The sequence below is a fragment of the Pygocentrus nattereri genome, chromosome 5 (assembly GCF_015220715.1).
Source record: "Pygocentrus nattereri isolate fPygNat1 chromosome 5, fPygNat1.pri, whole genome shotgun sequence".
Taxonomy (NCBI): domain Eukaryota; kingdom Metazoa; phylum Chordata; class Actinopteri; order Characiformes; family Serrasalmidae; genus Pygocentrus; species Pygocentrus nattereri.
Window position 1 is genome coordinate 39,955,920 of NC_051215.1, and position 23,641 is coordinate 39,979,560.

General features: G+C 39.7%; 2 protein-coding genes across 4 annotated transcripts in view; both read right to left on the minus strand.

The window, feature by feature from the left end:
- The window catches only part of rin2 (Ras and Rab interactor 2), a 45,552-nt gene extending 33,105 nt beyond the window's left edge, over window positions 1-12,447 (minus strand). For all 3 annotated transcript variants that reach the window (XM_017722650.2, XM_017722658.2, XM_017722642.2), the window contains exon 1: window positions 12,233-12,447. The gene's annotated coding sequence lies outside the window, so the exon portion shown is untranslated. The remainder of the gene's footprint in view (window positions 1-12,232) is intronic.
- A 3,636-nt stretch (window positions 12,448-16,083) lies between these two features.
- On the minus strand, window positions 16,084-23,290 carry si:dkey-187a12.4. The gene is made up of 4 exons (XM_017722629.2): window positions 22,817-23,290; window positions 21,671-21,888; window positions 17,054-17,213; window positions 16,084-16,870 (listed from the first exon to the last, which is right to left on the minus strand). Exons 1-4 carry the CDS (start codon window positions 23,130-23,132, stop codon window positions 16,698-16,700), a joined length of 867 nt encoding a protein of 288 aa, XP_017578118.1. The 5' UTR covers window positions 23,133-23,290; the 3' UTR covers window positions 16,084-16,697.
- Between the last annotated feature and the right edge of the window lie 351 nt (window positions 23,291-23,641).

Below are 23,641 nucleotides of genomic sequence, written 5' to 3' on the forward strand. Positions count from 1 at the left end.
AATCAAACATATTACCATCAAGCTATCTGCTCTTAACATCACAATAAATCTGGCAGTATGTTTTATGATTCTAGCTCAATGTATTTTACAATTTTTGTTACTGTAAACAGTTTGTTTTTCAGTATTACATTATCTGGCAGTTTGTAGTCAATTTGTGTTACACATACACTAAATACTGGATCATTAACAACCCAGTAATTAACTGTTGCCCAAACACTTCAAGTACTTAGTGGGAGAATGGTGGCCCCTATTTTGAAGCAGTGTGTCGTTTATTGTTGCCCAATATGGTAAGTATTGAAATGCCAGCCTGCTTCTGCAACAGCAAATAATCAGAATTGTTGATATTCCTGGCTCTGAAAATTGACATCCTAAACTGCTGAATCCTTGAAATTCTCACATTTATGAACAACAACAGTCACTCAGTCAGTCAGTCAGTCAGTCAGGGACACTGACTGTTCTTGGTTTGTGTGGCAAAAACAATATAGCAGAAATGCACACTCATGCATTTTAAATAGTTAATAATTTTGAATACAACTACACAGTTGTGTGTAATGTATGCATGTGCGTGCCCTTGTGTACGTGTTTTTGCAGCTGCAGTGTTTCTGAAGAATGACATCAGTACTAAAAAAAATGCACGGTTTAAAAAAAGATTGCTGTTTGTCATTACCGTTTTCACTCTTCTGAAAGGGTAGTTGAGAGCTAGAAGGCAATTCAAAGCTGACTGGTTTGGTATGCAGTAAGCCAGAGAAAATATTCCCCACTGCTGGCACGAATGCTCCTGATACCAAATAAAGCAAATGTGTGTTGTGCTACTCCCCAGCCTGATGAATGAGTGACCTCACTGATTAGGATGTGAAAGGTGTTGGTGAAAAAGGTTCTCAGTAAAGCATGGGCAGATCAGAAACTGAAACTAGTCTGAATGACATGCACAACCATGTTCCTCATGTTTCACCTACTTAATCATGCTTCAGACACAGCAGTTGTACATACACTGCTGTGAAAAAGTACCTACTTCCATTTGATTTCCTGCTGTTCATTTGTATGCTGTGCTGTGGCAGTCAGACAAAACAGAAACCCAAATTCTGCACCACTGAACCAAAATGAGGCATAATGTCCAGATTAAGAATGCTGGGAAATTTTCTGGGGATTTTTTTTCTGTTTTTTCAAACCCGCTTTCTGTGGGTTTGGCATCTCTGGCACCTTCACCAACTGAACACAGCTGAACACCTCTACCAAAGAAGATTTCATTCAGAACCTGCAAAAACAGGAATGCCTTTTTGGTAGAATAACATTTTCCCCATTGTTTCCCATTATAACTGTACTTTTGTTTACTTTGAAATTTCACACATGAATTTAACTTAAAGTCTAAATAAATGATGTTCATCTCAGCCTCTGACAAAGACAGAATCAGTCTGGGGCATACTGGATAATTCTCTCATATTATATTTGTACACTGTATATTATGTTGCTAACTGCTGGGAAAACATTTTCCTGAATAACAGTGTATTTTTCACTATGACCAGATGTTCTAACAACAGCCTATTAAAGAATGCTCCAAGTCAGACAAAACAGTTGTGCTGCTGAATACCATAGTCAATATGTAAATTACACACTCAAGCTCCAGTAAGACAGTATCTCACTGTACAAAAGCAAAAATTCAGCTGAGGAGTAAATACATTGTCAGAATACTGTAAGACCTCCATCTCTTCCTTTTCAGTACTTTACCTTCATTAAGGCTGATGACATTTCTGGTGATTGCTTATTTCCCTGTAGCTTCTAGTAAAGTGACTAAGAAACAGTCAAAGCAGTTAACCACAGGCTATAACCTAAAGCTATGATCACAACGTAGTGAGTTCTGCTTTGTTTTTTCAAATCCTGCCTTTAAGAGCGAGACTTTGCAGTATTATTGTCAAGTGATTATTCTCTGGCATGTCTACATTGGATGTTATAGCAATTTCTGGTGTGGGTAGAGATGGGTGATATGGGTAAAAATATCAAATCACAATCACAACAAGACAATTTCATACCTTAAAAGACAATTTCACAATACATGATACGCATAACAGTATTTTGACACCGCCACATTCAAAAACAGCCATCAAAACCTCTTGGCAGAATGATTTTTTTCTCTCAACCTTTCACATACTGTACTGCACTATATCCAATTGAACAAGACTAATTATTTTCTCTTATTAATGAAATATGCAGTTGGTCCGTGTTCTGTACGTACTAATACTATCCACAATATGCTCAGAAAAGCAAATTAATAAATTTATCACGATAACAATAAAATGTTTCATTTTGTCCACCTCGGAGTGTGGGCATCCTGCAAATGTTAGTTGGACTGGAATCCATGTGTCTTTTTTCTCTCAATGTCATCCTTCTCAATATAAATGAACTGACTTTGAAGCTGCTTGTAACATAAGCTATAATCAACAAATCAAATACAAAAATTCTGTATATAACAAATGTAAAGCAAATAACTGTACTTGACACTAACATCACTCATCTATCTTCATTCATTCATTCCTTCTTCCCTTCACTGTCCTAAAGAAAGCTGATGATTTCCATACATCTTCAATGATCATTGTAGAACTATCAAATTTAGTAAATACATTTAGCTCTTTGACCTAAAGCACATAACTGCAGTAATCCTGATACCATTTGTCTATTTAAACCTGCTATTCTTGATTTCATCCTCCATTGTGCAGTAGAATCCCACTTATTTCAATACTCCATAACTGTTCACTCAAAGCACATTTCATGATAGAAAACTTTACTCTCTACTTAACACTATACTGGTCAAACTGCTGTAACAACTTCTGATCTTTTTTGCAAGAGATACACCAATACCACTTTGTCTCTTCTGATACCAATGCCTGATCCTTTACTATCGGCCAATACGAATATTCCTGACATTTATAATATATAATTACATTTTTAAAATATTTTGGTAAAATCCATGTTCTGCATCACAAATAAAACAAACTCAGCTTTGCTAGATGGCATATACTTGTGGATTATTTCTGGATTAAAATTATTATTTTGCAAAACAGTTATTTAACTGCACAGTATACAAAAAAAATTATACACAATTATACACAAAAATTTACACATAAGAACACAGTAACTTCTCTGGATCTAATAAAGAGCTGAATGTTGTATCACATCCAAATTTCTCAAGTCATTTGTATCATGTGTGCATCTTGTTCACTCGTGCTGCATCTCTGAGCATCAGTTCCAGTAAATATCACCGTCATTTATAGCGTCAGTATAAATGTACATATACAGCTGGAGGCACACCGCAGGCGGGGGCTAGTGGACGCACAGGCCTGGCTGTGGGCTGCTATGCTAAAGGCTAAATCGAGACCTGTCATCACGTTGCTGTCATTGCACTGACAGTCTGGCAGTTCCTTCAAGTCTCTCAATAACTTTGACTCATACTGATAAATGACCGACACTGTCTAATTGTGTGCACGCACACGTCAGAAACTGCTTCGTGGTATTGGCAGAGAACTTGTAGTGAGGAGAATTACCACTCTGTGATGTTTTCTGAGATTCTTTAACGCCAGAGGGTGCTCCCGAGTGAGTCCAAAATTAAAGGATTAGGATGGCGCATTTGAGCAAAGTCATAGTTTATAAATGCTAAAAAAATATATGTAAAAAGAATACATTCAATTCCAGAACACAAAACAGTATAAAATTTTAAAACCGCTGTTATATTTTTAAGCATTTTTATTCATTCATGACCTCAGTAAGCATGAACAGCCAATGAGCTGCTACGCTTGCCAACCAGTCAGCATGCAGTGGCAGTAATGTTAGCGTCCTGCAGCCCAAATCTTGTTTGCTGTAGAAAATGGAAACATTCAGGTAAGTCTTTTTTTTTTTGCTTTTTTGGTAAAATACCTTATTCCACTCTCTAAAAATAAAGTTCTGGACAAGTAGTTAGAAACTATTTTCGTTTTTAGTCGTTTAGCTCCATTTACTCCCATTCATTGAGAACTCACACACTGCCACCCTTTGGTGTATTGTAGTCATGTTTATGATGCAACAGGGGGAAACAGAAAGAGGCCAGTCTCATAAACCAGCTCTGGTACTGGTCATATATATCAGTATCCTCATCACCAGTAGCCATACAGAGTTAAGCGCCAGTATCGGCGCAGATACCTATACTGCACTGGTATCGGCGCAACACTACTTTTTACTGAGGAAGTTGATAGCATGTACTTTCCAGCTTGACGCACTTTTCACCTTTTCTAATGAGGTACACTTCAAGATGAAATCAATGAGGAACATAAGGAAAGAACCTGTAGGTATTTAATGATGTGAAAGCAACCAGCCTCTAGTTCTTCCAGTAGAGTAAGTACCGCCATAAGTTCAAAAGTTTTTTCTTGTTGTATAAAAGAGAAGGAAGAGAATAAATCTGCAAAAATAACCTGAAAACATCTACTGCATACACAGGGGAGATTGCAGATTGCACAATTTAAGTACATATGTCATGAATGCATGTGCATATAGTAAACTGAATCAATTCCCATTTAATACACTGAAGTGTACTGAACCATATAGCGAACCTCTGCAGGAAGCCATTACTAAAGCACCTACATATGAAACCAGACAAGAGCATGACGCATGAACATTCTTGAGAGTTTTCATTATTGAGTAACACCAAAACTCAATGCAGCCGATTACACGCCTGAACATGTAGAGATCTATACAGATTGGCAGACATACAGCATAGAGGATACATATAATAGGAAAGAGAGAAAACGAGAAAAAAAGAGACAGCGAGAGAGAGACAGAGAGAGAGAGAGAGAGAGAGAGAATATATTGAGGAACATACTGAGGAAGTGAGTCCTTGTATAAATACACTGTTCACTCAGACTCTGGCCAGGCCTTGGGGCTAATAATGAGGGTGAGCAGCGAGGAAGAAAAGCGGCTATGAGGCACAGATTTTGGCTAGTGAATCTGGCACTATGTGCGCCCTCTCATGAGGATCCTGCTGTTATACACTCTTCCATCTCATAGTCACCCCATAAAACTGGTTTGAGATGTAGCCTACAGAGAGACAGCAGGGGGTGGCAGCATGAAGCAGCTGAAATAAGAAGAGGCCAGAGGGGTAGTTAGCCCCAGCAGCGGCCAAACAAATCACAAATGAATATACATCATCAATAAAACTGTAAGGCGACAGTGAGTAAATGCTTTTTTGACAACTAGAACTTCATTCACATCATGTAAAAAGCATTAGTACAACCAATTAGTTATGTCTGTGTTACTGTGGCTCTCACTTGGTTTCTGCTCCTTTTGAGGAATGAGAGTGAAAAGAGAGCTAAATGACATTAACAGACAAGGCAGCAAAAGTGGCGAGAAAACAAGCTGAAAATAGCTTCTACTGCCCACAGTCTGCTGCAGCCGTCCTGACCACCTTCTAAATACTTAAGAACAGAGTGTCTCAAATCAGTTTGCATAGACTGAAACGTGGTGCAATGTTAGTCTACATTTAGGTCTTTTCACCCACACAAACACATTCCTCTGAAAACTCACACAGACCCCCATTTACCACCATATGTCTTTGACTTACGACAGCAAGGCCATAAGCACATGCATCCACAGCCTGAAAGTGTGTGTGCAAATGTGTCTGTGTGTAGAAGAGAGAGACTGGCAGAAAGAGTTCTAGGCCAACACTTCCCAGGATGTGGGCAACTCCACCCCATCTAGCCTTTCCCAGGCACAGGTCCAACCAATCAAAATCCAGGTCAGGCAACAATTCACATACTACATGTACTGGCAAATTCCACATTCATATGGTAACCTCTATCAGCAGTGTGAGGTTGTGTTTGCTAGAATATCAGTGTTGTTTAAGTCCTTTGTTCTGTTTTTCTCTATTAGAGACCTGACAATGTTCAAACAGCACAAACAGATCTCTCACTAACACTCTACTGGAAAAACGATTTTGTGAAAAACACTTCACTGAAGTGTTACTGTATATACTACTCAAAAAAATAAAGGGAACACTTAAACAACACAATATAACTCCAAGTGAATCAAACTTAATCAATATATTTGAAATCAAACTGTCCACTTAGGAAACAACATTTCACATGCTGTTGTGCTACCTCCGCCTTTGTACAAGGAGGAACAGGAGGAGCACTGCCAGAGCCCTGCAAAATGACATTTTTTTGAGCAGTGTGTGTAATTATATATCACACAAAAATCATCAATGGAAGTCAAATGTATTAACCAATGGAGGCCTGGATTTGGAGTCACACACAAAATTAAAGTGGAAAAACACACTACAGGCTGATCCAACTTTGATGTAATGTCCTTAAAACAAGTCAAACTGAGGCTCAGTATTGTGTGTGGCCTCCACGTGCCTGTATGACCTCCCTACAATGCCTGGGCATGCTCCTGATGAGGTGGCGGATGGTCTCCTGAGGGATCTCCTCCCAGACCTGGACTAAAGCATCCGCCAACTCCTGGACAGTCTGTGGTGCAACGTGGCGTTGGTGGATGGAGCAAGACATGATGTCCCAGATGTGCTCAATCGGCACATGCAGCCCTCCAAAGAAATGCCACCCCACATAGTTACTGACCCACTGCCAAACCGGTCATGCTAAAGGATGTTGCAGGCAGCAGATCGCTCTCCACGGCATTTCCAGACTCTGTCACGTCTGTCACATGTGCTCAGTGTGAACCTGCTTTCATCTGTGAAGAGCACAGGGCGCCAGTGGCGAATTTGCCAATCCTGGTGTTCTCTGGCAAATGCCAAGCATCCTGCACGGTGTTGGGTTGTGAGCACAACCCCCATCAGTGGACGTCGGGCCCTCGTACCATCCTCATGGAGTCGGTTTCTAACCGTTTGTGCAGACACATGCACATTTGTGGCCTGCTGGAGGTCATTTTGCAGGGCTCTGGCAGTGCTCCTCCTGTTCCTCCTTGCACAAAGGTGGAGGTAGCGGTCCTGCTGCTGGGTTGTTGCCCTCCTATGGCCTCCTCCACGTCTCCTGGTGTACTGGCCTGTCTCCTGGTAGCGCCTCCAGCCTCTGGACACTACGCTGACAGACACAGCAAAACCTCTTGTCCCAGCTCGCATTGATGTGCCATCCTGGATGAGCTGCACTACCTGAGCCACTTGTGTGGGTTGTAGAGTCCGTCTCATGCTACCACGAGTGTGAAAGCACCACCAACATTGAAAAGTGACCAAAACATCAGCCAGAAAGCAGAAAGGTACTGAGAGGTGGTCTGTGGTCCCCACCTGCAGAACCACTCCTTTATTGAGTGCGTCTTGCTAATTGCCAATAATTTCTACCTGTCGTCTATTCCATTTGCACAGCAGCATGTGAAATTGATGAAATTGATTGTCAATCAGTTTTGTTTCCTAAGTGGACAGTTTGATTTCACAGAAGTTTGATTTACTTGGAGTTATATTGTGTTGTTTAAGTGTTCCCTTTATTTTTTTGAGCAGTGTATATATATATATAATAAAAAAATAAAGAAAGAAATGAATAAAAAAAAAAACTTCTTTCAAATCAAAATTAAGAGGCAACTGGTAATATAAAATAAAAATGCAAACTTTAGCATCATCGAATTTCTCAAGTCATTTGTCCTATACATGCACCCCATATGTCTGTGCCTCCAATTACCAGACACTGCTTAAGTTTGGAAACTATTCAGCTCCTTGAAAGGTAAGAGAGAAAAACTTGTATCCACAGTAGGTTAAGGCTAACCCCAAAAAGACGGTCCATTTCTTTATGCCTGCTGGCTAAAAAACTAAGTGGACTGCCTTAAGTGCAATGAACTAGACAGCAGGAGGTGACTGAGGGATTGCTGCTGCATTTCCATTTTTATTTGAAACATGACTAAAACACCTATCGTTATCATTGTTGCACTGCTGTATATCGCCTTATCTGTGCTTAAAGAATTTCATCCAATATCCCGGTTTAGATATCTCACTAATTATGATTGTGCATCATACAGTCCTTGAGCAAAAGTCTGCATGTGGCATCCCACACCAGTGTCAGCTTTCCAGAAGCCAACCATGATAACATCATGATGTAAAACACAAAATCTGCATGCATTTGGTTTCCTCAACATAGTTACTCAAACATGTCATGATTTAATTAATCAGACAAAACTGTCTCTTATGAACCAAAGATAACAAATCATATGGGAAGTATCGGGGAGCACTACGTTTTTGTAAAAATGACAGTGCTATTAATTGCTATAATGATAACTAAATAAGATTTATTTGGTTTGTGCATCTAACTGATGAATATTACTCTCCTACATTGTAAAATAATAGGTTGTAACTTCAAAATTTGCTGGGCTGCCTTGAAATTCAGCTGTACACAAGTAGAGAATGAAACACAATAATGTTTTTTCAGGGCCTCAGTGCAGCATGCACACATGGTCTGTGCTTACAGAAGCAAAGTACAAGTCAGAAAGACACAGATTACATATAGTTCAAACAAACAAGACAGTGCAGTACAGTACCAACTACAATACAAACATACACATCAGCGAACAACACGGTTCTAGGCCCAACAATAAATACAACACAACACTATAAATATACAGTACAAGACGAGACAGTAAGTCGTATAAGAGCGTCAGCCACACAAAGATTGCAGTCCTGTCCAAATTATACGCAAGCTGTAGCAGCAGCACAGCGCTGTGCATGAGAGGATGTTGTAGACAGTCCAGAGAAAGAAGCTGTTATAACTTCAAGCAGGTTGTGCAACAGTGTGAGTTGGACAGTGTTTGTTGATTGAAGGGAGTGGGTGTAAGGGGTCACAGACATATGGTTGAAGACAATGTCTGGCCAACACCAGAGACAGCCAGACTGTGCCAACTATATCACTGTATCTGAAGTCCATGGTCATGAACAAACTAACAAACAAAACCAAGACCTTAAAAAAGTATGCAATCACCAGTGCCATTTTACCTAGGAAGAACACAATCTCACTACCAGTAGAGATAACAGATTAGACCTCTGTTAAATCACTAGGATGAATCATTCTTTAAGCACTGAGGAAGCTGGCTCCCCCTCACCTAATCTCTGTGGTTTCCTCTGTATTAATGTGTCTCTCTGTGGAGTGCTGTAGCCCTCCCTCCGTGCAATGATCTTCTCTGGGATGGAAGGAAATGACAAAAGCTTTCTGCAATGTCAGAAATCATTCAAAACAAAGTCAAAAGGCAGGCAGTGCAAAGAGTGCAGTCTGAAAAAAATGGGTGAACATTTCTGGCATTTTGAAACCATTACAATTATCCCTGTATTTCATTATTTAGTAAAGTCATCTGGCAGTTGAAATCTCATAGTAACATTGTTAGCCACATTTTTTTGGTAAAATGAGAACCCCAAGTTCACACTTTGCAGGAATATTTCAATCAGCTGCGGAATGAAGCAGATCTCAACACTGCTAAAAACTAAACAGTGGAAAAATGGCAAAGCAGAGCCAGTATGAGTACAACACAGCGCTGCCCATCAAACTGTGTAACCTGTACCCTGTTATGGGTTTTACACACAATACTGATTTTACGTTTTACTTGCACCAAGAGAAATTCCTTGTACATCTGGATCTTGGTGAATAAAGATTTTGATTCTGAAAGATACTGTGATATCCAGTGCATCGACTATGCAAGACTTAGACAGCCAAGAAAGTCCAGATGAATAGCTTTGTGCATCTTTTTTTAGATGCCTAAGACTTCTGTACAGTACTAGATTTGGAAACATATCATTTTATTCAGTTTTATCAGTGCAGCCCAGCACTAGCCTGCTATGGTACTTTCTGCTTAATTTGGATATCTAAATCTCTCTAAGGCTCTCACTGAGTTTAAACTTCAAGCAACACCCACATAATACAGGTACAGGTCAGCAACGATGAATTTAAAACATACACGAATAAGCAAACTGGTTTTCAGCTGTATTGTAGATGCTAACCAAACTCCACCAAACTCTACTAATATCGCCATTATTAAGTCCATTTTAATAACTTAACCACTGCATTATATCCATTTATACCTACACGAACATTAATAAATAACTGGACAATGAATGCACAAACTGACTGTTGTATAACACAGTGACAAATAAGCTAATTATTTAACCTGTGTTAGTGGGTAGCTTGGTGCCAAAAAGCGGTGGTTTGGCCAGATCTGATGGGACACTATGCTGACACAGGGCTTAATCATTCTGCACGGCAGCTCTCCAGCACTCTGCATAAAACAAATTCCAAAGCTGTTTCTCAACATAAATCAGTTGACATCTTCAATCAAGAATTATACCACAGTTAGGTCCAGGCACACAAGCTCATTAGTTGAAAAGCTTTCTAACCGTGCTGTTATTTTCACAAAAACTGTGTCACTCTGCTGAGACACCATTACTAAGCAATGACCGCTGTAATAGATGCTCAAGCCATTTGAACAATTTTAATTTTTACTTTGCGCACAAAGAGAAAATGGATACTTTTAAGATTACATCTGACCCACAGCCGATTTGGTCAGACTCTGAAGATGAGCCTACACTAAATTCCGAAACTGTCATCACCACTGAGCAATATTTTCAGTCTGCTACTGTGACAGAAGAAAACCTAAACAAACTGGAATTAACAAGAAATGAACCGAATACCATTTGCCAACAAATGGGCTGTAAGATGCTTTACAGACTGGCTGGAACCAAACAAAATGAATACTGATCTAGCAAACAAATAACAAAGCTGAGCTAAACCTGATATTGTGACAGTTTATTTAAGCAATAAAACACAAGAGGGAGTGTGTTCTTGCGAAATAACATTACGGCAACTGGAAAAAAAGAAAGCAAATAGGATTAATAACACAGCTAATCTGACACCCTGAACACAACTTGCCAAACCAAAGGCATTTTGTTCAGTCATCTTCATGTACAGTATAATGTGCAATCACTTCAGACCAGTTTGTCAGACACAGTGAGTTTCAGCATACTAAATTTAAGCATGACAAACTGTAATGACAATTTGGGCATCACAGACACAAGCACAATTCTGCTTCCTCAACATATTACTATGACAGAATACTTACCCAACACAGCCAACCAGCTGCGACTAATGGAGAGAGGATGTCTGAGAGCTATGTGTATGTGGAACATTTGACTCTGGAGTCCATATGGGTCTAAAACACTGAAACTAATGAAAACATGGCCTTACTAAAGTAGTCCTGCCAATCATTTTACACCCCCAAATTCTTATGCAAATTTTGCATAAAATCTCAGTTATGCTGCTCCTGCCAGAGAATAATTCACCTAACAGAGCTCAGAAACACAGGTGGAAAAGCGGTAGGCAAGACAATACTGACTCACTGTTTTTAATGGTAGCATGTCTCTCTCTGGAGACACTCAGACTCAGTTGGTTAGAACTGGAGTATGAAACACAGAAAGTAAATAAGGAAATCTGTGGTTAAAAATGCACACCAATGCTCCAGTGAACATTATGAAAACAATACCACGAGTCTGAATCATCCTAACCTGCGCTGATTTTAACTCCACCCTGACTCCTTCTTTTCAGGAGAAATACAATACCATCATTTAGAGCAGAGTTCACTAAGTGGTCATTTGTAACATAAGAAGATGGAAATTCGCAATTCCAGTTTCTAACTATCGTACAGGGGGAAAAATCCAGCATTATAATGTATATTTATAGCTAGTAATACACTTTTTTGCTAAGCAAAGTGAAACCCAGTAGTTTAAAGATGCGTCTACTAACTGATTACAAACAACATGATTTCAAGAACTAAAATTACAACTCAGTTTGCACACCTTCCCTTATTTTCAGCCACGCTAACTGCTCTTTTGTGTTAGGACGCTCGCTGCTTGGCAGTTAGCTTAATCAGTCGTGAGAGTTTTGGAAAGCTTGGCGGAACCATAACAGGTGCTGGTTCGGGACTGAAGCAAAGGAAGAAATAAGTTTAAGCCTTTTTTGTTATAGCGAACTCGTCCAACATACAGTTAATAACAGGCGTGTAAACTCGCGTTAGTGTCGAGTACGTGGGTGCTTAGTCAGTGTAACTTAGGGAGCCAAAACCGACTGGACCCAACAAAAACACACGCAGGAGACTTGTTTTACATCACAAATATGTACTCTGGGGGAAGGGGGGTGCACATAAAGGTATTCTGAACAAGTCTGTAGCAGTGTCCGCTTCATAAAACCTTTAAACACTGACATTTAGCGTTCCTGAAACATTTGAAAGGTTTGTTGCTCACCTCGACGACGGGACGGCGGCTCGGCGCAAGACTTGAGCTCCGGTTTCCTTACGAAGCTATTACTCGTTCACAACACAGCTGTCCATTGGAAACGGCTGCTAATTTGTGCTACTCTTTGAGTTTGTCCCATTACTGAGGGATGAGCTCCTCTTCTACATCGCATAAAAAGTGTTGTTTCACAGTTAGCAGCAATCTCTCTCTCTCTCTCTCTCTCTCTCTCTCTCTCTCTCTCTCTCTCTCTCAGCTCGACGGCGCATGCGACCTCTCCCGGCAAAAACAAACTCAGGAGAACAAAAGTAAATCTGCCTTCAGTTTCAGGTCACGTGTTTCTGCTGGAATGTCTTGGATGGGAATGTCCTTTGTTAGTCGGACAAACCAATTTAGTTTAAAGGCACACACTGCGGCTTCGGAACGACCACCCTGCTGACCCGGTCACTTGGTTTCAGAGCTAAACAAGATGCCTGAAGGTGCTTCTCCTGAGTCGTACTTGTGATTAACGTTACATGAGCAGTTACCAAAGTAGTGATGGCTGAACACTGAATGCACCGTCCTAAATGTGTTCAGTCACACATCCCATCCTATTAAGAAACCATCAGATGCATAGAATCAGCCACAGGTCACCTGTTAAACCATTAGGACCCTTTACATTGTGATGTCAACCCATTAAAAATGCCAAAACACATTACAAAACCATTAGAAACCAACACACTTATTGCCTCTTATGTTTCTTTTCAACAGGGATCTTTTTTTTTTAATCAACACTGTTCACTGCTGTTACTGGTTGTCAGTTTTCTTCATGCAATTATTGTTTCTTGAAATGCGTTTTATAAAAAATCCACCCTTTTTCACTCTCATCAACTGCATAAGTCCACTACTGCTCCCACAAGGGCAGGAGTCTAGTAACACAATTGCTAAACAAATCACTCGTTACTAAACTTATCAAATACACTATATTTCCAAAAGTATTCCTCGTCTGCCTTCACACTCATATGAACTTGAGTGACATCCCATTCTTAATCCATAGGGTCTAATATGATGTCCCACTCTGTGCAGCTATAACATCTTCAACTATTTTGGGAAGGCTTTCCACAAGGTTTAAGGGTGTGTTTATGGGAATTTTTGACTGTTCTTCCAGAAGCACATTTGTGAAGTCAGACACTGATGTTGGACGAGAAGGCCTGGCTCGCAGTCTCCACCCTAATTCATCCCAAAGGTGTTCTATCGGGTTCAGGTCAGGACTCTGTGCAAGCCAGTCAAGTTCCTCCACACCATTCTCACTCATCCATGTCTTTATGGACCTTGCTCTGTTTCCACAAAGTTGTGAGCATGAAATTGTCCAAAAACTCTTGGTCTGCTGAAGCATTAAGAGCTCCTTTGACTGAAACTAAGGGGCCAAACCCAGCTCCTGAAAAACAACCCCATGCCATAATCCCACCTCCACCAAACTTTACACTTGGCACAATGCAGTCAGACAGATGCTGTTCTCCTGGCAACCACCAAACCCAGACTCGTCCATCGGATTGGCAGATGGAGAAGTGTGATTGGTCACTCCAGTGAGCATGTTTCCAGTGCTCTAGAGTCCAGTGGCAGTGCTTTACACCACTGCATTTGACGCATTGCATTGCGTTTGGTGATGGGTTGGATGCAGCTGCTCAGCCATGGAAAACCATTCCATGAAGCTCTCTATGCTGTTATTGAGCTAATCTAAAGGCCACATGAAATTTGGAGGTCTGTAACGATTGACTCTGCAGAAAGTCGGTGACCTATGTGTTGTTATAATACCACTGACAGTTGACTGTGGAATATTTAGTAGTGAGGAAATTTCACGACTGTACTTATTGCACAGGTGGCATCCTATCACGGTACCATGCTGGAGTTCAATGAGCTCCTGAGAGCGACACATTTGGATGGGTGAGTGAATACTTTTGGCTATATAGTGTATGTCCATTAAAAGGAAAATTTGTGTTTGACCTTCCCTTGAAAGAGCTCAGTAATGATTATCACATTGACTCATCAGTCTACTCAGGCTTTAGTAGGAGCTTTAATTTGTAAAGAAGCTGTAACTTGAAGCCTCTTTAGTGTTTGACTAATGAGCATATTGTTAGAAAAATGACTATATTCAGGTTTCTGCCTCTGTAAAATGTAACTAAGACTGAATACAGAACACTGATCATTTCTGTATTTTGAATATGTATTCCCAATATTCTTATATTCATTACACACAGTTACTCAGCAACTGTGTGCACGTGCATTGTTTATACTGTCTTTGTGAGCAAAGTCCTCCATAATCATAAATGCTCACAATGGTGATAGCAAGACCTTTTTTCAACAATAAGGCATTTTGGTTCTATTTAAAGGCATCGGTGTGTGTGTGTGTGTGTTAGTTGGGTTGTCGATGGGGGGTTGTTTGCTGTATGAGTGCTTAATATGAACAAATGTTGATTTCATGTTTCTGTGTTTCTGAATGAACAAATTTTACTTATATGTTGCAGCATTTGTAGACCATTATATAATCAGTTAGTGCATTATGTAATCAACAGTGATTTAATATAAAACCATTAATAATACATTTTCAAAGTGGAAGCATCAACCCAACAGTCCAACTAGAGCTGAAACAGTAAGAGACAAGAGAGGTCATATCCTCTTTAATCCCTTAAACTGCAGACTAACTATTCAGTTATTAATCACAGATGTATTATTTAGAAGCTACTATCAATTATTAGGTAATTACAGTAAAACCATCATGTACGTTACATACTTATGCCAATAAATCATAGGCTGTTAGAGTGTAAGGGGTTAATCAAATGCAGCACAGAAATATAGATAAGCACTAAGTGAGCAGTTTTGATGGACTTTTTTACATTAATTTCTAATTTCTAGCTATTTAAGGACAGATGAATGTCCGAGAGGAAATACTTTATCTGCTGTAGGACAGAGACAAAACAGCTGCAGTGTAAAAGAAGTCTTCTTCTCAGTATTATTATTATTGTTGTGCTTTATTATTATTACTATTACTTTTTATAATTACCGCACCTTGCTGACCCTCTGCGGTGGACATTCCTTGTTTTTATTCGATGATGCGGATAAAGAACAGCTATATCGGAAGATGTTGTGTAGCGTTACTAAGATACAAAAAGACCCCTAGCGGCTGTCCTGTGTGATCACATGACTTGTCTGAGCACTGTTTGTGACTGCAGTGGAGAATAATATACAGTCCTGATTGAAAACAGCTCAGCATTCACTGAGACGACACGAAAAGGAGTGTATAATACCACAGCACTGTTCCAACTGTTAAAGTGGGCACCTAATTCCTGCTGATGTGAGGAAAAGCTTTCTTCAACCTGCCTCAAAAAGTCATTGTGTGTTTTTATGTGAAACAGATCGGTAGAGAAACTTGGCATAAACGTCTTGTGTCACGGTGACAGGAACCAGGGGTCATTATGTCCACAATACAATTATAGCCATTATATTTTCAACCCAAAATGACCAGTGAACCTACACTTCTGAATTATTACATATAATGATGATGGTAAAACAATGGAAAAACATACATTTTCTTTGGGAATTTTTTCCTTACGGCACCCCACATGTTCCTCCAGAGTGCTAGATGCATTTGGGACAGACTTGTGTGAGGCACTGGCTATGCACGCTCAGTACCCAGTGAAACTGTCTACAGTTATACATTATTATAGTAGTTATACAAATTATACATAATTTTTCCCCTTTTTAAATGAGCCAGTTTGCTTCTGTACAGAGGCTCAGAAGCCAAAGTACAAGCATAACACAGCTCAATGACAAGTTACATGAATTAATAAATGAAAGAATCAAAGAATAACTGTCCAAATGTTTGGAACTGTTTTCAACAACTTACAAATGTTTTATTCTGTAAACAAGAAAGTTGTTATTAGAAAAAAAACCCAACAAAATCTCTTCATTTTTGCAAGGGATTCCAGATTTCTGAACAGTAGTGCACTTCTCTGCTATTTTGGTAAAGCAGCTGTTAACATCCACTCTGACTGGTATTAGCCTGTATCTAGAGGAGCCACTACTGAAACCACATCAGCCAATAACTGTGACTCATATGTTTTTGAGAAAAACGTTTATTAGATAAAGATTTATTTTTTCTTTAAATAAGTGTACCCCATTGAAAGATTTCTCTTTTTATTATATTGAAAGATTTTCAATATAATATCAAGTGATGAACAATAAAGACAATTTTTTGTTGCCTTTTCTGCTTATCAAGGGTGCCAATAATTCTAAATCGCACTGTAATGCCATTCACGAGCTTGCAACTATACCTCAGCACATTTATGGTTCATTACAGTCATAGCGAGAAACATTTATCCAAAAGATCAGACAAAGCTTTAACTTAAATAGCATTTTGAAATGCACAAGCAGAATGGACAATTTTTAATGCTTTTAAATGTAACTGTGTTGAAAATATGTGCACAATTTTATGATGTGATCACCCCTCCGTATCAGGATACTTAGGGCACATGAATTCAACAGGAGGTTTGTAATTCTGTCTCCGACCGCTGCCACCTTGTCTGAATGGTGCAAATCGTAGCCATCTCTTTACTACATCTGCAAACTGATGGTGCGTGGCCTCCTTTCCTACAGGGGTCCTCTTTAATGCGCCTGTGGAAAATAAAGCAATTACTCTTTGCTTAGTAGTAGGATCTTGGGTAACACAGTTTCGTGAATGTGTCTGAGAGAATAGCAATAGCACATAAACATTTATGACTGTGTTATTATCTTAAGGATTCTCAAAGGAGATGTTTAATTCAACAACTGCTCGAATAATTTAAAAAAATCACTTACGAAACAAAACTCCTTGCAGTCTAGTGTTTTTGAAGCTCCTTTTTTGTCCTCTGCCAATCCAGTTTAACTCTGAACCTACGGCAAAAGATAAAACCGCCTGCAACAGCCGCCTGACTGCATCATCCACTGTTGCGCCGCCCATTCGGGAGAGGTGGGACACCTGTAGTTTTGGAATACGGGTTAGTGCTTAGAAAGGAAAAAAAACAAGATATTACCTTCATGAGAAAGAACAGATTTCCTTTTGACAGAACAAAACACTTTTGTCACATGATCAAAATATGGTCAAAAGTATGTGGATACCCCTCCTAATTATTGAGTTCAGATGTTTCGGTCACACTCTTTGCTAACAGTTGTATAAAATCAAGTACATAACCATGCAATCTCCATAGACAAACACTGGCAGTAGAATGGGCCACAGTGAAGAGCTCTGTGACTTTAAAAGGTGCCACAATCTTAGGATGCCACCTTTGTTACAAGTCAGTTTGTGAAATCCCCAATAGAGTCGAATTGCAATGAAAGGCGTTTCCATAAAACATGAACGCCCACATTAGGAACGCCCACTTATCATTCATTGGCCGATATGCCTGCAAAATGGCTTCTCTCTTCAGTGCATAAGACTCAACGGGGAAAATACATCAATATTTATAAAGATGTTACCAGGGCTGGGATAACTACTTTGTAGCTACTTTCCCAAAATGTGTAGCTAGCTACAGTTTAGCTACTTTTCCAGAAAGAGTAGCGGCTACTTTTTAGCTACTTTTTGAAAAGTAGTGCACTACTTTTTAGATACAAGTGCAACTGTCAGTATGTTTGTGAATCTCCACCTGATACACCAAACAAGACAGTGTGAACAAGACACTTGTGTGTGAGAAAGAAACATACAATTGAAAAGCCGCAAATATACAAGATCACCAAAAAGTATAACCAACAATCAAACTTACACACACAGGCGTGATCCAACAAAAACTAGACTAAATGAAAAGTCAATCATTCCAGATTTTTACTCACAAAAACCAACAAAAACAACAGAGAATTTTGTGCTGTGTGTTGTCTACTGTTGAAATAAAAATGTTCCAAGTTAAACATTTCAGAAAGATACACAGAGTCAGAGTCAATGATGGAATCTTGAGGCTAAAGTGTTGCTGAAGTTTAATATCGTCTGTGACTTTACATCTACAAGGTGGACTGACAAGGTAGGAGTGTCTAATAGAGTAGACAGTGAGTGGACACTGTTTAAAAACTCCAGCAGCACTGCTGTGTCTGATCCACTTGTACCAGCGCAACACACACTAACACGCCACCACCATGTCAGTGCTACTGCAGTGCTGAGAATGAGCCACCACCCAAATAGTACCTGCTCTGTGACGGTCCATGGAAGGTCCTGACCACTGAAGAACAGGGTAAAAGGGAGCTAACAAAGTATGTAGAGAATCAGATGGTCTACAGTCTGTAACTGTAGAACTACAAAGTGCACCTATGTAGTAAGTGGAGCTGAGAAAATGGACAATGAGCGTAAAAACAAGGAGGTGGTCATAATGTTATGACTGGTCAGCGAAAATAAAGACATGACATTCAGAGTCTTTATTAAACTTCAGCAACACTTTAGCCTCAAGATTCTCATCATTGTCTCTGACTCCGTTTGGGGTGAGAATCAGGCCTGAACAATCTCTCCACTGTTGCAGAGCTGCTGTGGCTCCACAGCAGAACTAGATGTCTAGGTAAAATAACATAATCCTCCTTTGCTGTAAAATTATTATAACACATAGTTTTCACAATAAACGGTTTTAACGCTGGAGTTAATGTAGAACTGCTAATTCACCAACCTTTAATGCTGAAGACTGACGCACAGATTGTTGGACACACGGCAACGCAGATAACGAAACGGCAAAGAGAAAGAAGACGAACATCGATCATTTGGAGATTAATGGACTTACTTACATTTATAAATCACTCTTGTTTTCTCACACATTTAATCTGCAGCAACTCACGAAACTTAAGTCGCTTCTCTTTCTCCTGCTTCTCATTCGAATTCTTCCGCTCCACCTTAAATGGTGCAGCAGGACAATCTGGCGCCTCAGGTACCATTTAAGGTGGAACGGGACAATTCGAAAGAGAAGCTGGAGAATAAGAAACGACTTCAACCTCATAAAAAGTCAAACATTGAGAGACATTTTACAAGAAACTCGTGGAAAAGTTTCGTGAGAAGCAAGAAAAGCGGCTACAGCTGAGCTAAAGGTTAAATCAGAGCAAAGTGAATCTGAGTTTATGTTTATATTTTCAGCCTGTATCACAAGATCAGCACATACTAAGACAGACTTACAGCCAAGACGGTAAAACAGACAGAAATGTTGTGGCTCCCAAGGTGGTTTAATTATTTCTGAAAGGACAAAACGGCTTTTCTTAACATTTCGGTTGCGACCCCGGAGTTAAGCCTACTACTAAGGGGTGATCAGCGCGTGTGCCCACTTGCTCGAGCTGTCTGCGGCTCAGCCAAGATCGCACAGTCACCACCAGCCCAGTTAACAACTGCATTCGGTGGTTCGTTTTGGTCAGATTGTTTGTTGAATGTTTCACTATAGCTACACAAAAATTTGTAGCGGCTACAGCTACTAGCTACATTTCATAAAACTGTAGCTACAGCTACTAAAATTTGTAGCTAACTACAAAAAAGTAGCATATTTACATACATATTTACATAATGAGCATTTGGCATTTAAAAACAAATATGCCTAAATATACAGCTTCTGGTGATTCGTAAAGTTTTGTCTGCGGCTTTGTGATCCTGACTTAAATTTGTGGTCTGAATCATAACGGTAGCAATTAGCAGTACCACGCAATCTGCTCCACACCAGCCGTTATTTCAATTATTGTGTAATGATTTAAATTATTGTGTAATTATAAGGTTAACAGGGGTTACCATGTTGCTGCCAGTATTGCTGACTATCAAGTGATCATGTGCTTATTTTCCACAAGTGTTAAGGTGGTAGTACAATGTTAATGTAAGAGTAAACTTCCAACATCATAATCTATAATGAAAGAGCTCGCACAGTGTTTTAGGGCCACTTGTAAAAATAAAAAGAATAAAGTCATAATATTTTGAGACAAAAGTCGCATTTTTAGAATAAAATCATAATATTTCGAGAAGAAAATTATAATATTTTAATTATATTATTTTACGATAATAGTTACAACATTGAAATTGGATGTTACCAGAAAAGGTATGCAGTATTGTGGCCAAAGGCTTTGCAAAGGGAACCAGCATCTCGTGTAAAATAAGGGGCGTTGAGTTGGTGGAGTTACACTTTCATATTGATTTCAGCCATAAAGAAACACTCAGTCTCCCTGTCTCTCCTGCACATCGGCACCAGCCTGTTGTTAGTATAAGAAACGGCTGAGCAGGAAACTGTGTTTGTATAGAATAAAGAGCCAGACGGACTCTGTCTGTCTGTGTTGTGGAAGGAGAATCGCAGGCAGGGTCGTCTAAACGGCTATCAGAGGCTACATATCCACACTATTCAAAGAGGGCATTAAGTTTCACAAAAAGTGATAATCAAAATGATCCACAAGGAGACAGGAGTGTGAGGAAATCTGGCACGCTCTGTGTCTTCACCGTCGCCACTACAGCAACCGAGACCCCATGGCAGCCCCCCTACAATTAGCACTTAATCCTCGAAATATCGCAATTTTACTCTCATAATTTTATGACTTTAATCTCTATATATTATTATTTTTATTAACAGTGGCCATAAAACACTGTCATAGTTCTGTTTACTCAGCAACATTACTGTGGCTTTTACTCCAAAGCCCACCTGCCCCTGACCTCACATGAGGGGCGTTCCTCGGGGACATATCTGCATCACAGAAATGCCCTCATATGGTGCTGCAATTCAACCCTCCTGGAAATGCCTGCCTTGCTACATCTGCCCTGGTCAACTGTAAGTGCTATTGTGAAATAGAAGCATCCAGGAGCAATGAATGCCCAACTACGAGGCAGTAATCCCTGCTAACTCACAGACTGATCACTGAGGGCCGGGTGCTAAAGTACGTAGAAATAATACTCTATTGCATAGCATAGCTTTGTTTTTCAGGGTTTGGGCTCGGCCCTTAGATCCAGTGAAGGGTATTGTTAACGCTACACCGCTACACCATGCAAAGACATTTTAGACAATTATATGCTTACAACTTTACAGCAGCAGTTTGGGGAAGGCCAAACACAAATGCTCTTTTGACTGCACGGACAAAATGTCCCACAGACACACTCCAAAATCTCGTAGAAAGACTTCCCAGACGTTTGGAAGCTGTTCACCACAAAAGGGGTGTCAATTGTATATTAATACCAATGGTTTTGGAATGGGATGTCCATGCTCATTTAGATGTGATGATCAAGTGTCCACTTACTTTTGCCCATACCGTGTACATTGACTGGTATGTTATTTTATCAGTATTACTGTTGTTATTAATGTACCTAGTGTTTTTTTCTTAACTACATCACTGTTACGGGCACTAAATGCAGTGTAAAACAATGGGCAAAATCTCTGGCAGTCTTAGTTCGTTTATGTCCTAACATCTGCAGTATCACAATGACTCTTTAAATATTATTTATTTATAAGATATTACCATTCTCTTTTGTGCTTCAGCGTCTTCCAAATGACGCTCTGTTTCATCAAGTTGTTCCATCGTCCGTAGTGGCAGATCTATATCGAGAGCTTCAACCTCCTCTTCCCATGTCTGTCCTTGAACCCTGGCCTGCAGGTCTTTCAGCACAACCCACTGTCTCCGTTGCTCTTCCTTAATCTCAAGTAGGAGTGATATAATGTTTCTTTGGGCAGCAGTTTCTGATGGTGTAGAATGGATAATGTTTCAAAACAGATTTGATTAATAACATCATTGCTACACCCTTATAAAGTATATCGCTGTTGTCTGAACAAAACCTCACATCTCCATTTTTGTGATTTTTTTTAATCATAATTTGGAAATGCCTGTTGCCCTTTACATTGTGTGTAATTTTCATGATTTAAAAAATTCTGGATCCATTGACTTACATTAAAAGTAAAGTGGGTCTTTTCCTTCTCCTGTAAAGTTACCATTTTGGAGATATGAGGTTTTGTTCCGACAACAGCGATATGTAGTGTTATTATTAGGCTCTTAGGAAGATATGCACAGCACTATGGAACCATGTATTTGTTCCTTTAAGATTGCGGAAAGCAGGAAAAGAGTGGATGTCACTGGCCAATTTTGAATTCAGTGAAAGCCAGTCCCCACCCTGATGAAATACTTCCCTTATTTATACACCACTAACCAAAAGTCACTAGATTTCCTTTTTCTTTAAATGTTTGCAAAGACATTAATATTCACAAACCAATGTTATGATTTTTATTTATACTATCCTGAAAATATTTGATATAAGTTATATTTTTACAAATTATAGATCCTCCAGCTTATTATTATTAGCTTGCCCACAGACAGTACACACCACTTGGTATTACTGTAAATAATCAGGTTATGTAGGATTAAGAGTACAGCCTGTTTTGGCCAGTATTATTGGTTATGCATCGTTGTTATGACAACACGAGCAGCCTTTTGGACGTCAAAACAAAGTACCATGCTTTCTATAGATGTTAGCTAGAACACTAACATTCAAAATAGCACTCAGGCTGTAATTTAACAAAGTATATACTTATGAAAAGTGTAGACAAGCAGCTGTGTGAAGCTCGCAGTAAACTTTAGCACCACAATGAGCAACTTGTCAGAGTCACAGCCTACCTGATGATGATGATGATGATGGTGGTGGTGGTGGTGTGTCTGGCATCAACTTTTCTCCTGCTATCGCTGTGCTGTAAGACTCCGACAGCGGTTCTACATTGAAGTTTACATCGGTCCGCCGAGGTGCGTCTTCTACGTGTTTAGGAATACCTTCCCGTCTAGAGACGTCATCTGCCAAATGGTTCATTTCTTCGGAAACATTTGAAAGCCTCTGCTGAAGTGTCTCCAGTGCCATGTCTGCCATGTGTTTGTTCACCAGCCCCTCCACTCGTCGCTGTATTGCCCAATTTGAACCGTTCCCGTTGTTTGCTTCCATGGGTTACGCAAGCTAGCGAACTTGCAAACTGTAGGCTAGTTTAAGAGAAACCCGAATCCTGGAAACTATTCTTGCATATAAACACAAGAAAGACTTGCGAGGAAAACAGGCGGAAGTGGTTATCAAACTGTTCCCATCCAGCAGGCGTTATCACGTTACCGCAACGTCACGGCAATGTTGCCAGAACATTGGGGGTTCTCCATGAACTACAATTCCCACAAGCATTGGGAGCAGATGCAGGAGCGCAGTTATTTGTACGGTCGAATTTCCTGTGGGCAGATTGACGAAAATAAAGACGTTGAATTCGATGAGGATGGAGAAATTCTAGAATTTGAAAGGTGGACGGGCATATTTTATTCTGCTTTAGATCTGTCTTTTGCTTTGAAACAGTAGGTTTTTATTATAGACTATGCCCTGTTTTCAAGGTGATTTATCTGTCTGGAGGGAAGACAGACAGCCTGTTGCACACCGAAATACTATAATTTTTCTAAATATACATGGACTTATTT